Source organism: Alosa alosa, chromosome 7 (genome assembly GCF_017589495.1).
Source record: "Alosa alosa isolate M-15738 ecotype Scorff River chromosome 7, AALO_Geno_1.1, whole genome shotgun sequence".
In the NCBI taxonomy this organism is placed as follows: domain Eukaryota; kingdom Metazoa; phylum Chordata; class Actinopteri; order Clupeiformes; family Clupeidae; genus Alosa; species Alosa alosa.
This window is the reverse complement of record NC_063195.1, coordinates 23,807,100-23,824,867: the sequence shown is the minus strand read 5'-3', so window position 1 is coordinate 23,824,867 and position 17,768 is coordinate 23,807,100. Positions and strand designations below refer to the sequence as shown.

The 17,768-nt window shown below is 41.8% G+C and overlaps 1 protein-coding gene across 1 annotated transcript; it reads left to right on the top strand.

Annotated features, from left to right (window-relative positions):
- Positions 1-55: 55 nt before the first annotated feature.
- LOC125297958 lies at positions 56-6,394 on the top strand. The gene is made up of 5 exons (XM_048248547.1): positions 56-110; positions 584-723; positions 5,044-5,215; positions 5,305-5,561; positions 5,652-6,394. Exons 2-5 carry the CDS (start codon positions 589-591, stop codon positions 5,991-5,993), a joined length of 906 nt encoding a protein of 301 aa, XP_048104504.1. The 5' UTR covers positions 56-110; positions 584-588; the 3' UTR covers positions 5,994-6,394.
- The last annotated feature ends 11,374 nt before the right edge of the window (positions 6,395-17,768 follow it).

The window sequence follows — 17,768 nt, the reverse complement described above, 5'->3', positions numbered from 1 at the left end:
AATAGGAGCAAAAGATTTGTATGTGTGCACGCCGCTTAATCGACGAGAAAAAACCAGGCGGCGGATCTGGATCCTGGATCGCGCTCAGACTACCATTGCCTGCTCACAAGGTAAGTAACCTCAGCATGTTTCCTTATCAATGTAGGACACACGATTTATAGTTTTTCTTTGCACAAAGTGAGGAAAAAATATTTGTTGTGGTGTGCGGTGTTAAGTTTTACGACCTTATTATTCATAATGTCTGCACAGCAAACAATTGCTAACTTGCCTAGCACTATCCAATAGTCTTCGTGCAAGATACAAGTCAGCTGTTAGAAAATTGCAGAACGATTGTGTCAGATTGTGTGTCCTAACGATTTTGGACGGGCAGTGTTATATTTCTGTACTTCTAAACTAGTTATTTATCTAGCGATAGCTAGCTAGCTTGATCTGGCACTGGAGGATTTAGCAAGCAGGTAAGCTAAGCTAAACACATGTAAACAAACAAGCTAACTTTCTTCATATTATTATTTCTAGCGCCACTTGGTGTCTGCAGAACCATGTCGTGAGTTTAACTCTGATTGTTCCCTCTGATACACCCCAGGGTTGATGTGCAGACTAGCCCAGCCAGCGCCAGAGGCAATCGTCGTTATCGTAATGACACCTTTCGCCAGCGGGGGTGTTTTCCGGCACGACACTGTGTGGGACCGAAGACGAGAGAAGAGGAGATCCTACCAGGTGGAGGTGGGTATGTTACAGTATGTAATGTTACATGAAAAATACTTAGTTCAAGGGAATTCCCCCCCAAATGATTGCAGTAACAAGTGTCCTTCAATATATTTTAATGTTAGCCATAATATAAGTTTATAAATGTCTGGAATATGTAGGCCTACCCCATTTTTCGTTCACAAAGTAAATACCATAGGTAATCTAGAACAACAGTTAGCCAGACAGTTAAAATTAATTTTGCTGGAGGTAGGCTTGTAGGTCTATTAATTAATTGGGCGTGGTCAGAGCCCATGCAACTTTGCTGAAGAGCTATGCTGTCGCGATCGGCAAATAGCTAGGCTAGCACTACTTCATCAAGGGGGTCGCTGCATAGTATTTCACACTTTGTAATTCATCTAAAACATTTAATGTTGGCATGATTATGCTTCTACACAAAGGGGTTCATAGGCAGTAAGCATTTGATTGTCAGTATGCATTTTGGGAACCCAAAAGTCCCATGGGGAGTTTCCATAGGGCATTTCACAAAACGCATTAGCATACCTTGGTAAATAATGGTCTAAAGTTCTCATATTTTCATTATATTGATCTACTCTTTAACAGACATTCACAAGACTTTCAATTGTGTTTCTAAGTCATATCAAGTGACCTAGAGGGCTGAAATGTGGTCAGTTCCGAGATGCTATATATCCGGCAGGAAGAAAGAAAAAACAATATTGTAGCCTCTGTAACTCTGTGTCAGTAGCTGCTACATCACACAGTTCTTCTCATTGTTTTCCAAGAAACTACTGTGTCTGAGCTTCCAAAGAGGAGTGCTTCCGAACAATAAAAATACCAAACTACCAGACCTTTGAACAGTACAGGAGAGGTTTGGAAATGTGCCTGAACTCTAGTGAGTTTGGCTTTGGATTGCTATGATGGCATGTTTTATCCGGTCATGTTCTACTGGCAAATCTGTCCTTTTTTTTTTGTTCACCTGTAATGTATTGTTCGTCAGAGAAAAGTTTCCCTCCCAAGTACCGCTTTTGTTTGCTTTGGTCAGTAAATGAGTTCATTTGCCAACAAGAATAAAAGTTAAAAGTACGAAACTGCAGTGTAACTGTATGGTTCTACTGGCAAATATGTCCTTTTTTTTGTTCACCTGTAATGTATTGTTCATCAGAGAAAAGTTTCCCTCCCAAGTACAGCTTTTGTTTGCTTTGGTCAGTAAATGAGTTCATTTGGGGAAGAATATATGTAAACAACCACAGTCTTAACTAACTTAACTAAGCAAGTAAGTCAGCACCTGATCATGGGTAAAACATTTAATTTTAACCTTCTTATTGAGCTCAACCTCATTTTTGTAATGATACGGTCATCCAGTTAAATACACCGTGGAAAATAAGTATTGAACACGTCCACATTTTTTCAGTAAGTATTCTTACTATCTGTTTAAAAGAATGGGCCAAAATCACTCATGATTACTGCGACTGATTAGTTACGTCAAACAGGAAATGCCTTGAAGTGGTCATTAAAAAAGTATTTGAGAAATTTCAGTAGGTGTGTTCAATACTATTTTCCTGTTCCACTTTTTTACTAACAGTACTTATGGACATTAATGTTTTCTTTTTTTTAAGTCAAGATCTCTCAAAACAAAGTCAAGTTCCCGCAAAACTATAGTCAGTGTTTGTCCACAGTACATGTTTTTACTTTTCTAGGTTATCCTTACACATAGCCTATGCTGTTCATGTATTGCACTGCAGTTACATATAGGTCAACACCCATGCATGGTGACTGTCCCAGTGGGTCCACAGCTGCACGAAGTCCAGCAAGTTCATCAGGCCTGAGAGGGTAGTCAGTCTCGGGCACATGGACTTCACAGTTTTGATCAGGTATGAGGCCGCTGTTCTCCCAATCGATAGGCGGAATGTGCAAATCCTGCAGGAAAAGTGGTATATTGGCTCTCGGTGAACCGAATCAAATTTCCTAGGGATTAGATTTCGCTCTGCAGGCCAGTTTGGTCGACACACTTTCGAAAGCAACCTGTACAGAATATCAGGGTACCAATCACAATCTGGCATGGGGCATGGTGTTAGCCAGGCTAAAATTGGTGCAATTATTATTATAACCACAAGATAATTTTGAACATGATAAAGTGCATTTGACAAATATATGAGGCTGTCCGCGGGGTTTTAAAAGGTATTAAAAGGTAGTAAATGAAATTAGCCAAATTTAAGGCCATTTAAAAGTATTAAAAAGTAATAAACGTCATCTGATGAGGTATTACATTTTCGAACCACTAACTATGAGGTTTTCCATTAGTGTTAAGTGCAGGCCCAATCTCCTATCTCCTAAAATTGGCATTTATATCATATTATATGTGCGAGTAGGACCTGAGCGATATGTCAGTGTGCGTTCTGTTCTGCATATACGTCTGGCTTGCTGCCAAACTTGTTGCCAAAAGTTTGCTACTAGACAAAGTCATGGGAAAATGTAGTTTTTCAGACATTTGGTTAGAGGACTCGACATTCAAAGACTGGCTTAGGCTAGTTGGCAACAGCCAAGAGGCTTATTGCCACGTCTGTAAAAAAAAAACTCACCTGGATGGGAGTGAATGCCGTCAGGTCACATAGTCTACTAGCCAGCAAACAAGAATGTGCGGACGTAGTCAGAGGTGGAAGAGTCGACTGCCTGGCTCAGTGGCTCGTCGGCCACGTAGGGCTACTGTCTCTCCACATAAATATGCGTCATTGAGGCTTAATCAAAGCTATCAGCATGTCTACGCTACCAGTTGCATTGTCATCCAAAAAAGTAATAATTTGCGCCATCGCGTTTTCAATGACACAGGCTGTAAGAGCAGCAGACATAGCCTAAACTAGGCCTAGATACAGTATCACAATAACCCCTTTTCAAATTAAAAGTCCCCATGAAGGCAGAAGGCTGTTTCATTCAAACAAATATATAATTAAATGAAAGGGGAAAAAGCAAGAATATAACATGTAAACAGATGTACATGTTATAAGGGGTTATTTGCAATGAGCTACCCCTGCCTTGACTACAGAATAGAGGTAAAACATAGGCCTTACAGTGTTGCTTTGTTTAGGCTATAAGATAAGGTTTAGCCTATAAGATTTAGCATTTTCTACCCTCAGTAAATGTCATGTTAAGGTTAGTTTAACAGGTGTGAACTTTACATTATTCAAAGCTTGCTCAGGAGCTATAGGCTTACTCCCTTGATGTAGTATGTGATGAGATTAAAGTCCCAATAGACTTGCTAAAAATGTGTTGACAACCTGTGTAGGTTTTTATAGGCTGTATTGTAATATGCTATCAATATATTATAATATAATATATTTTAAGTCAATGTATCAATTAGTTTCCACAAAAGTCCCCAGAAGTCATCATTTAAGGGGTTATTTTTAAAAATGTTCGTCACGGGGAGCATGCAGGCCCAAAAGTATTTTATCACATGGGCCCACATTCTCCAGCAGCACCCAATCAATAATTAGTATTTTTGTAAAATGTGACCACCTATTTTTGAATGTGATACCTTGACTGGCAAAGTATACGAGACAGCAAGGGTGTGTGTGTGTGTGTACTGCATATTGTCGTGGGCCTATTTGGAAGAAAGTCCAGTAAATCTTTTCTGATTTTCATTTGTCATTTTGTCTTGATTGAGATAGAGTGTAGTGCTGGAGAAGTGGTGTGTGCTCTTCCTACACAATTTTTTTATCTTGGGTTAGGATTAAATAACAAATAATTGTGTATAGGTCAGTGTTTTTATTGAAGCAAAAAGGAACAAAGTATCCAGGAACTGTAATAATAGATACTTGATTTTAATTGTAAGCATTGCTACACTTTCTTACTCAGAAAGTTAAGTAACAAAATTACAGTAATCTGTTACTTTATAATTAGTTACCCCCAACACTGAATTTCGAAAGGTTGCCGCTAGTTGCAAGTCGTGTTGGTATTAAAAAATGTTGTGAAGGTATTAAAAAAGGTATTAAAATGTATTAAATTCAACTTAAGAATTTCTTTATATACCCTGTTTATGAAATACTTTAGCCAAACAAAGCCAAAGCACTGCAGGTTCTCGCAGAGCCAAATTGTCGGAGTGGAGAGGGTAATTTCAAAAGCCCTGAGAGACCTCCGAAAGCAGGTGACCCTGCACCAAATTAAGGTGAAGTGGGTAAAAATGGCCAGGTGTGTCTCCCTGGAGAACCTCAAAACATGCCGGGAGCAGTCCAAGAAGATGATACCCAAGCTGCTGAGTAAGTATGGAGCCTCATTTGACTTGTGCTGGCACACCCGCCAGCAGGAGTGGTATTAACCTCTGCTTGTCTGTGTTTGTGTTTTCAGAAGCCCTGGCCCAGGACAACTGCTTGGCAAACCGGCAGCGGTTCTACGCGTATTTTTGCGCATTTGTGGTCAGCCTCTACAGCCACCGCCTGGGGTTATATCGAACATGGTGCTGGAGCAGGTGAAGAAGGCGGAGGAGGCGGGCTGCGTCCAAGAGGGATACATTGTGAATGTAAGCATCTTCCCTGTCTCCTTCGATTCGCATCCGCTCGTTGCCTGGGGCCTACTCACGATTCTCCTCTGTCTTTCCTCTCTCCGCAGGTCGACGACCACAAGACCGCCCGATCCTTCATGGCGGGGCAGCTTTTCTTGTGGCCCGAAGAATTTCAGTGGCTCCGGGACTGGGTGGCCATGCAGGGGACGGCCTACCCCCATCCCCACAAGGACAATCAACTGGTATTTTTCACCGGGGGCCGGGGCCCAGCCAAGGACCTGAACACATACCTGAGGACAGCGTGGGCGGAGATGGGCCTGCCTGGAAGGCCCATATTCACAGACATAAGGATGGCAGGGAAAGGGTAAGTACAGCACCGACACACATCTCCACCTCTGTGTCTCTGGCTGCTCAGCCTTTCCCACTAACCCTTTGTTTGTCACTCTTTCCGCAGACTCCCAAGAAGGCCCGGAGATTTCCGTTGGTGAAGATCACCCCCCTGAAGATGCCTGCTGCTCCGGCAGACCCTGTTATGCCAAGCCCCAAGTGCAATGTCTGGAGCCCCTCCATGGTCACGGCCAGGGCCAGGCATTACCTGACGCGTAGGGGCGCTCTGGCCAGCCCGTCCAAGCCAGCCTCCCAGCTAGTCCCCAAGGTTGAGCCAGACCCAGAGCCGACGAGGGAGCCAGAGGCGGACCCTCAGCCGACGCCGGAGGTGGAGGTTGACATGGTGCCAGACACAGACCCAGAACCGGAGGTGGCAGAAGACTCGGAGGACCCAGGACACCAGGTATAGAGGACTCAGAGGACCGAGGCACCAAGCCCCAATCCCCCCGTTCAGAACTCTCCCTCCCAACACCCAAGTTCATTAAGCCCCAATCCCCCCGTTCAGAACCCTCCCTCCCAACACCCAAGTTCATCTAGCCCCAATCCCCCCGTTCAGAACCCTCCCTCCCAACACCCAAGTTCATTAAGCCCCAATCCCCCTGTTCAGAACCCTCCCTCCCAACACCCAAGTTCATTAAGCTCCAATCCCCCTGTTCAGCCCCCACACCACCCACACTCTTTCCCCTGTTCACTGCACTGCAGCACTTTGATTGTTCAGCACTTAACTGCCGGTTGTTTGTATAAATGTGAAATAAAATTTTATATTTTATTCTTTTTTATTTTTTACCTCCATTTTGTTACACCATTGGAGAAAAATAAAAGGTCAAAAGTATTTCACTGTCTTTGCCTCTTAACTTCTAAGTCTTAATTAGGAGGGGGAAGGGGGTGGAGGGGGAGAGCCTTGCAGAGACAAGGCCTGGAGGTCCAGAGTCTGTCAGAGAGAGAGCCAGAGCAGAGCCAGAGCCAACAAGAGACTGCCCTGGAGAAGAGGAGATTGGAGGGGAGAGCCTTTCAGAGTCTCCCTACCAGGTTGGAGAGCTGGAGGGCTGGAGCCTTGCAGAGACTAAGTCCTACCATGTTGGAGAGCTGGAGCCTTGCAGAGACTAAGTCCAACAGGTTGCAGAATGTTTCCCAAATACCCTTAGGGAAATTGCAGAATGTTTCCCAAATACCCTCTCCCTACCAGCTTGGAGGGCTGGAGCCTTCCAGAGACTCTGCATATTTTCTCATTTTTGATATTCGAAAATTCCCTTTGTGTCCTAAAATTCCCAGGGTTTTCAGGGAGGACCACAGCCTTCTAGACACAGGACTGGGGGACCAGAGCCTTCCAGACACTAAGTCCTACCCAGGGAAGGCATGCCTTGGTGGGGCAGGGCCTTGCAATCTCCCTACCAGGTTGGAGGGCTGGAGCCTTCCAGAGACTAAGTCCAGCAGGTTGCAGAAAATATGTTTAGCCAAAAAACACAGTTGTCTTGGTCCAATCAATATGAAATTAACATATGTTATACAATAGAAAGTCACAAACGAGCTGGACTCAGTTTGGAGTTGGTGGGTCATTCTCAAAAGGAGATAAATGGTCAGAATTGTAAAAGGTTTCCCTCTTCCCGCATGCTTACGCTAGGTGCTAGAGGGTTGGAACAAAGATGCCTGGCACCACCTCGAGGCCCCCAACAAATGATCCAAAGCTGGGGTCTCTGAGACACTCAGGAGAAAAACCACAAAGGAAAAACATACAAAAAGTTGAGCACTCAGACTTCAGAGGTAGAAAAGTGGGGGTTAACATAGAGCTAGGAGGCTGAAACTCGGGTGAGATCTTTGGCACATGACCCACATTAACTGTGCAAAGTTTCATTTTTACCCTTGCAATGCTAATGGCATGTGTGCCAAGTTTCCCTCGCTTCCATAAGGCGGGTTTGTCGGCCTAATTCGAAAAAGCCCACGAAATGGGACAGTACTAGTCGCGCCACTATGACGCAACTGGTCTACACATCTGGCCTTAGAACCATGTAGCCCCTGAAATGAGACACGCTCAATTTGGAAGGGATGGGTAGCTCTCCATATACTCTGTACACCTAATAAGAGGGACATGGTAAGGAGGATGCAACACATTTGGCAGGAGTCAGGAGTGTTATGGGAAGTGTGGAAGATGCTGGATCAACACACCTCCCTTTGTGTAAAGGCCCCATCGTGTGGACCTCAAACATAAAAAATGATCTTATCTGACCATTCCATTCATATATCGCACACCCTTCTTGTCCTCTGCATCCTTGGTCCTGGATAAGCAGAACAGGCACAGTGGAGAATGGAGGGAGAGAACAGAGCAGGTAACACTCAGGGCCAGATGTACATACATTTGTGAACGTAGCGTTATCAGCGCCATGGTTCACCCGCAGACAGCGAACGCAAAGATACCTTAGTTTACGCCGTATTTACCAAACCTGCAGTTCATCCGTAATTAGTGCCTGTCCCTGCCCTCTATCGTTAATTGCACGCATTTAAAAGCGCAATTGAACGGGCCTCCTTGAATCTTTCTATCATGGATCAACCACACCAGTCAAGACCGTGAAAGCTAAAATTTAGTGATAACGAGGTTGATCTGCTTGTGTATGAGGTTACAGCCAATCTAACTGTTATACAAGGCCGGAATTCTACACCAACACAAAAAAATAACATCTGGACAGCAATTACAGCTAAAATCAATATCCTCGACCTGCAGAAAGGCGGATGAAGTGAAGAAGAGGTAGCAAGATATTAAACGGCGTACTAAAGAAAAGGTTGCCTTTAACAGGGCTCAGGTCAGGAAAACTGGTTCAGGTCCCCCAGAAGTACGTGAATTGACAACAATTGAAGAGATTGTGCAGCAAACGCTGATTACTGAACAGGTGGAAGGCATGGAAGGTGTCGATACTGCTGAGGCCCCATTAGAAAATGAAGGTAAGTCGTAAGATTAATATAAGTAGTCGGGATTGTAAATGGACTTATGTTTTTATATTTATTTTTTAGATTGATATCTATACAAATATCTTATTCAACCACCCAATGCCATTGGTGATATTAAAAAAGTGACCGGGATTATTGCAGCCCTTACATAGAGTTAAATTTCTCGTCCACTTATGGTTTTATTTTCCAAGTAAAATGTCTCCTGACAATGCTTATAAAGCCTGACTGTAATATATGTTGTATTTAATTTTGACATTTAGGCTATGTTTGGAGATTTGGTTAAGTGTAAGCTTTAAGTGTAAGCTTACTATAGCTATTTCATGTTTGGCTGATAAGGATAATGGAAAAGGTATACATAAAGGTTAATTCACATATTACCATTGTAGGTACCCCCCTCCCCCCCTTTTAGCAAGCACATCTTCAAATGCAGTCGTCTCTGCCCTCTGCACCCGCACGTAGGATGGTCGATGACTTGGATGAAATGCTCTTGACTGAGCAAAGGGGCCAAATGAGGGCGCTACAAAAGATTTCCTCAGATGTGCAGCAGATGGGCATTTCCATCAGGGCTGAGGCGCGACAGTAGGCAGGTAAAAGAGCTCGTGGTTGCAGTGAATGGAATGACGCAAGCTGTCACAGCATTATGTCGCCAGCAGCAGGAGACAAACAACTGCCTCAAGAAGATTATTGCAGGCATGACCGGAACATGTTCTCGCAAACGTCTGCCTTCAGCCATCTCATATTGTGGGTGGGGTAATGCGTCAATGTCTTCTGGTGCCTCCTCCATGTCCTCAGGTACGTCTAGGGGCATGCCATGGTGAATTGCTATGTTGTGCACAATGCAACACGCGACGACAATTATGCACACCTTTTCTGGTGTGTACAGAAGCGCTCCACCTGTACGGTCCAAGCAGTGCATCTGGCTTTTCAACACACCAAATGTGTGCTCAATCACCCCCCTCGTCTCAATGTGTGCCCGGTTATAAATTTGGTGAGCTGCTGTTGTTGGGTTGTTTATTGGGGTCATTAGCCACCATCACCTGCAGCAAAATATAAAATAGAATATACTGAAGATAAATTAGCGCGGACCAGTAATCTCCTCGTTGAGGAGGCCCTAACCCTGCAAATCATAGACAGAGAACGCATAGGCCTACTGTATGCTTTGGGTAAAGAACACTTTGCATGTCCAGTGTAGGCTACGGAGAATGACAGTGTCTTGGAGCGGCCGCATCCCCCGCAACTACACTTCCAATGTCACTGATTCCGACAGATACGCCCGACCCTTCTGTTTTTTATCTGGTGGTGGTGGAGTTGACCGGACATCTGAGGCTTCAGACGTTACCAATTTATCATCATCCATTGCGTCTGGCCTCTGAAAAAAAAAACGTTTAAGGCTATCTGCCTGGGCCTGGCCATGTTTGAACTCATTTGTTCGTTGTTTAACATGGACGTTTTAAGCGTGCGCTTCCCATTTGAAATGCAGCATAGGCTATGCGTGTTGTTTAATAGCTTACTTTTCAAACGGTAGAGCCTGTCCATTTAGCCACAGGACGTATAATATAGGCTTACATATTAAGGCTTATTCTCAAATTCAGATTACGTTAGGGGACGGGATTATTAGCCAATTTCAATCGGACAATTTGACCGGAGAGATTTAATTTTGTCGGACATTTCATTTTTTTTCCAGCCAATGTCCGGTAATTACCGGACAACGGAAACCCTGGCATGGATGTTTGATAATGTAGCAATGCAGGCAGATAGATAGCTATTGGGGCAATCGTGGCCTAGGCTACTGGTTAGCGCTTCGGACTTGTAACCGGCCCCCGACCAGTAGGCACAGCTGAAGTGCCCTTGAGCAAGGCACCTAACCCCTCACTGCTCCCCGAGCGCCGCTGTTGTTGCAGGCAGCTCACTGTGCCAGGATTAGTGTGTGCTTCACCTCACTGTGTGTTCACTGTGTGCTGAGTGTGTTTCACTAATTCACGGATTGGGATAAAATGCAGAGACCAAATTTCCCTCACGGGATCGAAAGAGTATATATACTTATATAGATAAATAGATTAGATATCCAAGGTAAATGTTAGGTTTACTGTGAAACGTCCCCATTAGGGTTGGGTTAGTTAGTGTTTAATTTAAATTGGGTTGTTTAGTGTTTAATTTGGATTTTGAAAAACAAAAGAGTAAAAACTGTAAAACAAATGACCGAGTGTGAATTGTCACGTGCGTAAGTTGCAGTAGATGTATAATGAGGTCATTTGACAACTTTGGGCAATGAATGTAGCCAAAAACGAACTGCATTACCCACAATTCCGTGCCACATATAGTTTCAAAACCGGACGTGGTATGAACGCGCTGCTTGGAACGTAAATGAGAGTCTGAGCGAGCAGAAAAGGTTGTGAACCGAATCGATTCATAACAAGTAAAACGATATAACGACCGGTTCATTTCCGTTTTATTCCGATACGGGGCTTCACATATCGATGTAGCCTTATCTTACACGTTAAAAACGGATACCGATACGTATCGGTTAATCTTTACACCCCTTATATATAATATATAAACAAATGTTATCCAGAGTGCAGCACTGTACCTGCCTGGCTGCTCTAGCTGTTGGCTGCAGAAACTGGAGCTAGGTAGTTGTTTTCTCTTTGCGTCAATGTGTAGCCAGGGCTCTCAAGTTTTGAGGACAGGCAAGAGTGAGATTTTGAGGCCAATTAAGATTAAGCTTATAAGGGGTTCATATGCAGTAAGCATTTGATTGCCAGTATGCATTTTGGATAACCCAAAGTCCTATGGGGAGTTTTCATAGGGCATTTTACAAATTGCATGAGTATACCTTGGCAAATAATGGTCTAAAGTACTCATGTTGTCATTCTATATTGATCTACTTTTGCACACAGCATGACAAAACCTAATGCTAGGACTCAAGTCATGTCATATGAAGTCAAGACCTAGAGGGCTGAAATGTGGTCAGTTCAAAGGTGCTTGTTATCCGGTAGAAAAAGAAAAGAATAATCTAGCCTTTGTAACTTTGTGTCAGTACATCACACAGTTATTCTAATTGTTTTCCAACAGTGCCTCAGCTTTCCAGGCATTTGATTATTGGCTAAAGTATGTAGGAGCAATGACCTCCTAAGTCAAAATGGGGCAAAAGTATCATTTATAATTGCTCAGATTTGCAAAAGAAAAGATTTGACACATGGCACTAACAATTCAATAATGGGCCTTTTCACCACCTCTGAGCATCCACTAACCTGGACCTTTTAGGGGGCTTTCCTCTCAGGGTGAAAGAGAGGATGCTTAATTGTTTTTTACCCGACATTTTTGAATACAGATGCAGTGGTTAATGCATCCATGGCCAGGATATAATTATATAATATGACATGATTTTAAAAGTGACCTATAACAATAGGCTATGCAATAAGCTACTATTCAAACGAACACTTAAATTATATTGTTCTTAAACAACGAGTAGGAAAACTATAGTAACTAATGAGAGATTGAAATGAATGAAGTTATTACCTGATTATCCTGTTCTCTTCCACCTCTAGTTGGTTCTCTTCCAACTCCACCTCGTTTACCACCTCCGCTATGCATTCACCGAAGGCGAGACTGCTCACTAAACTGAAACTCAAAGTTAAGCCCGGCAACAAAACAAAACTATTTCCTGATTGGTTGAGAAACCCTATTTTCTGATTGGCCGATAGGTAAGTAGCTGAACAGCGCACAGTGAATGAGCGCACAGACAGCAACGTTGTGTGACACGTTTGTAAAATATAGCCCTTAGGAATTTCTGTGCGGGCAAGTTAATAATTTCTCGGAGTGAGAAATGCCATGTGTGGCGTGTGAGCGTGTGAAGTCATTGAAATGCGTGTGTCTCACGCTCAATGCGTGAGACTTGAGAGGTCTGGTGTAGCTCAAGGTGTGAGGCCAAGGAAGCAGGAACATCTGGCTATGGTCAGAATAATTGCACAGGCGATACAAGAGAAAAGCTTGAACCCTACTTAAAGTCAATGCTCTGAAATAGCCAGACGACTTATTGAAAGACATCCAAAGAGCTTCGCTGACATCACAGCTGAAGGAGACTTAATTGGCTGTGGCTATGGGTCACTTTTAAATCAATTAAAAACTAGGATTGACGATGAAAACAGGGACAACAAATTAGTACGTGTTAGGAAGCCAAAGCGCCTTTTACATCAACGTCCGAGCCTTCACCATTCAATGACAGTCACACTTCCAAATGTTCAAAAACTGATAGCTATGGGTGTGTTAATTGGAACCCTGTTTACCTCCCTGAAGGAGAAACACCAGAATCAGTAGAAGAGAAAAGAAAGGAAATGGTGAGACTTTTCTCTGAAGAGGGACCCAGAGCTGCTGAACGTATCTGAGTGGATGAGTACATGAAAAAAACATATGCCACTCAGCGCTACTCTATTAATGCCAGCCCTCCACCCAGCATGGATGAAGTTCAAGAAAAGTGGCCATTATTTCTTCTTAAGACATTTCTATCTAGTCATTTTGCTACATTGACTGGGATTGACATTGATGTAAGATTCGGCTGTCTTGGGACCAAAGGGAAGAAGATTCTTCATTTCTTCCAAAGTCAGTCGGTGGAAAAAATATGTTAGAAATGTCTTGCAGGACATAGAAAAGGCTGGCTGTGACACCGTCAACCTTGGTTTGGCATAGCCTGGGTGTTCCCATGCTGCCTTGCGCGCGATTTGATTCACGCTGCTAAGGCAGCCTGGAAACTACCGCCCTAATTTTTGCCTCAGATAGGGAACCAATCACAGAACAGGGGGGGCCCCCTGCACTTTTGAACTAAACACTTATACATACTGTATAAGTCTATGTAGGCCAATGCTCTCAGTTAGGTTGAATTAAATACTTGAACTTTGTCAAGTCAACAAAAATTGAATTCAGCTCTTGTGTCAAAAAAGGTAAGTAAATTAACTGGATTAACTTGCATGCTGGTTCAAAATTAGAACACTGGTTTAACAGAATACTATAAGACACATTTCTTTTCTTTGCCATTTATTAACATTCACATGCCATGTGCTTTATACTTTCTACAAATGCAAAATTCAAACATATTTATGTATGTCCATGCAAGAAGTGTTCAAGTGAGCATATGAGTGCGAGCTTGATTCCAAGCAGGGTTACTGAGCTCTGCGGAACAATCAATTTGGCATATTTTTAATTTTTAATTAAAACGTGGAATGACCCCAAAGCTTAGGACCAAGTCCAAATGATACAGGATATTTCAGCACTACACCATTTTGCTAAGCAGCCTGTTACGTAGACCATTAACACATGAAGAGCAGTTACTCCCTCCGATATTCAAGAAAAGCTTTTGCATTACCTCAAAAGTATATTTGAGATGATTTGGGTAGTCAATGTTGAGTGCATACATCAGACCCATCATTAGTCCGAAGGCCTTGGGAATATCAGAAATGTCCATAACAACAAGCTGTTCCTCCAAGACGAGACAAATGTCATTGGTCTCGTTTGGGACCACATATCTGCCGATCTCTTCAGACACAATCAGGATCCTGACACTGGTTCCATTCAAAGCGTATTGAACTGGATCTGTTGCATGAAAAAAAAAAAAATCATCATTAAGCTAAATATTAAAATCATAACCAGGACAATTTTTATTATGCAGCAGTTTGTAATACAAAATACATTATATCAGTGTTCCATGCTATTCATGCTGATTTTTCCTTTGGTTTGAATTGAATCTATCCTTCTATTCAGCCAGTGGTTCCAAATCAAACGTCGTCATATGCTGAACCTTTCAACCTACCTCACAGGTCTTAAGAAAGCTTGAGGACTCTTCAAGAAGGAAATGTGGCATGCCGAGCAAGACTGCTATCCGCTTATTCTGATTTGAATCCTGAAATGCAAAAGTAAACAAACATGCAAACAAACAGACAGTGTTAAAACAGAAAAAGACATTTTCACATAACAAAATGAAAGATTCATGTGCAATACTCAAAGTCAAAGTCAAAGTCTGCTTTATTGTCAATTTCTTCACATGCCAAGACATACAAAGAGATCGAAATTACGTTTCTCACTATCCCATGGTGGAGACAAGACATATTTTACCAATTAAGTCCACAGACAAACATAGCATATCAAGTAAACAATAAAAAGTAAATAAGAAGGCACATACAATGAAGAAATAAGAACAGCAAAATTGGGTTGAAATTGTGCAATTGTGCATAGACAGTCAATATAATAGTGTAAAGTCAGGCCAATAAATGGCTGAGGTAGTTCTGTTTGACTTAAGTAAGCAAGTGGCATAGTGGTGCAAGTTATGTAAGAGCAGCAGAAATGTGATAACGACTAAGATGCCCTGTGAAAGTTGAATATACAGTTGATTTAAATGAGCAATCCTGGTAAGGGCACTTCACGGTTTCCTTATTTCTCAGATGGCTAAGTATTTGAAAAGTCAGTGGATCTGAAGACGATTTTTCCTGTTCTTTTCCATGTTGCTTAAACAAATGTCTGTTAAGGTCAACTTGCCTTTGGAATTTGAAAAATAAACCAGTCAGGATAGATGCAGGGCAAGGGGCAGGAACGGCTGTGGTGTCCATGCTTCAAAATGCAATGCCTTCTGATGTTTCTTTGATTGTAGGTTGAAAATGGGCAGAGTTTACAATTCCACTTCATGAACACTGCATCTTCATCTGCAACATACACAAATAACAAGCATCTGAGATTTCAATGTAAAAAAATATATAAATGAGATATCTCTGAAATATTATACAGCATACATTATGATGAACAATAGGCTATCTAGATCTAGGTATCTTTAACCTACATTAAACATGAAAAGAATAAAGTTGGTAGTCATTGACAAGAAATATGCTGTCCTAAGTAAAACATTAAACTAGACTGCATTTCCGGCGGGAACTGCGAAAGTGTGCTTGCCCTGGTCCGGTCACCAACGTGAGCAGACAGTGACATACGCTATGCTGAACCTGGCTTGATCCAAGCATTCTAACAGTGCCTTTCAGTGTTGGAGCAGTGGCAATACCGCAAAAGCTCTAGGAGAGGGCTATTCAACTATTGGCTTGCAGGGTGAATGCGGTTTGTTGGATTTTACCTGTGGCCTGCCTTTGAATTTAGCTTCTACGACTAAGATCAAATCAATAAAATAAAACAACAGCATTGATTAGCTGCAAAAATAAATAATGTCACGGGTCTTGCACCTCTCAAACTGGGCTATCGGGTAACCTAGAAGAATTGAAATGATGAAATATGACTAAGGAATTCAAATGCTGCTTGTTTGTCAGGATACTTTTTCACTGATTTATTTTAAAAATTTGTTTTACTGGTTTATTTGACAAATAATCTATATGGATTTGCTCTATAAAGACCTTATGTCTGTTTAGGATTGTTTTGAGAGCCTATTGATGTATCTCAGAATAAAGTAGTGTCCACAACATTAGTGATGGGTTTTTTTGTGTGTGAATGTATTTTACTTAACTCATTAAATGTAGCTGAATACTCATGAACGCATGTCTCAAATAGCCACAATAGGAGTAAATTTTTGTGGCCCATAACGACCCAGTGGATCATGAAAATGTGCCAAAATTCCCATTCCTTGCTTGATGTTGGTACATTAATCCCATTCAGATTGCCACTTATCTGTGATGTAAGAGTTCAGTATAGGTTTAAGGTCTGGGGCACGGATTTGACATTCTGTGACTTCTTCATTGAGGGCTTGCTTAGCAGCACTGTCCGCTTTCTCATTTCCCCTCAGACCAACATGGCCTGGGACCCAGCAAAAAACTACACTCAAGTTCTGGTTCTTTAGACGTTGAAGTTGATCAAGCTCAGCTTTGGTTGTACTTTTTGCGTGACATTAAAGCCTACTGGAAAGATTTTTAATTGCAATTTAATTTAATGCAATTTACTTTTACGATTAAATAAAATTAATTTATCCCTCTCACCCATAGTTTTCTATTTATTTACAAATGTACATAGGCCTACTGTAATTACATTTATACATAGTTATTCTACTGATCTTCATACTATTCATCCTGCACATAGACAATGACACTGTTTCCACACTGCACATAGCTGTATGTTATGTACATATCTGTTATATATTTGTCATATTGAATATCCATAATTATTCTGTTTTATTATATTCTGTTAATACACTGCACATATCTATATTATTATTTCTACTATTATACTGTTACTGCTACATCTACATACATTATTCTACTTATTGTATGAGGTAACTGCTAATACACTGCACATATTTATATTTAATTCATATTACTCTAAACCACCTTCTGTAAATCAACTGTATACTACTGTCTACATTGCACTATATTTCTTGACCTGTCTCTGTATATTTCATCACCTTTCTATACTTTGCATCACATTGAATGCATACTGTAGGCTACATGAATCACAGCTAAGATCTTTGGTTGCTATGAAGGCCAGTCGTTCTAAATGGATGGTTGCTATGGCCAAAGGCCAGTTCTATCTCTGCCGTTGTCAAGCGGGCATATCCTAACCTTATCTTATTTGAAGCATCTCTATTTTACTTAGCCTACTTCCATACAGTGACTCCTATTAAGAAGTGGCCACTTCATTCACACTTACCGTGATCCACGCAGCAACATTATTAAATTAATCTGTCACCATATGCCTATGCCAACGTTTGCAAGGAGGAGAACATTTTAATTTGATTCACAATGAAACGTTACATTTAATGTACATGTTGACAATGAGTAGGCTAGTTTTGGTTGTTGTTGGTGGGGTTACTGCATCCCTTAGTTATGCCTAACATGCAAAATTGTTCCCTCGCGATTGTTAGCTCCTAGATGCATTTCAAAACATCGTGACGTGAAATGCCACCACAATAAATCGGACAATAAACAAATAAATGTTCGGTCTTAGTGAGTTAGGAGTCTTCGCGACTTCTTTTAAGCTGTCACAGACTCAGGCGCTACTTTTAGGGCTAAAATGCTTCCCGAATTACTCTTAGTAAAAAAAAAAAAAGGAGTCCTAAAGTTACGAGAACAAGCATATCATATCAAATGACCATGGCATCACGCTAAGCAACATAAATCCCATACAGCAACATCTCCTCCCTAGCTTCTAGCCACACAAGAAATTAATAATGTTAAATCTCTGCTTAGCATGCTTCTCCGCTTAGTACGACGGAGTATTAGGGCCACACATGAAGACAACAAATATTTTTGCCATGGCGAGATTAAAC

Bases quoted from the DNA above. Each gene is read 5' to 3' on its own strand.
- LOC125297958 (XM_048248547.1), top strand. From the start codon at position 589: ATGTGCAGACTAGCCCAGCCAGCGCCAGAGGCAATCGTCGTTATCGTA. The intron at 724-5,043 runs GTGGGTATGTTA...TTGTGTTTTCAG, and splicing joins GGAGATCCTACCAGGTGGAG to AAGCCCTGGCCCAGGACAAC. The intron at 5,562-5,651 runs GTAAGTACAGCA...CTCTTTCCGCAG, and splicing joins ATAAGGATGGCAGGGAAAGG to ACTCCCAAGAAGGCCCGGAG.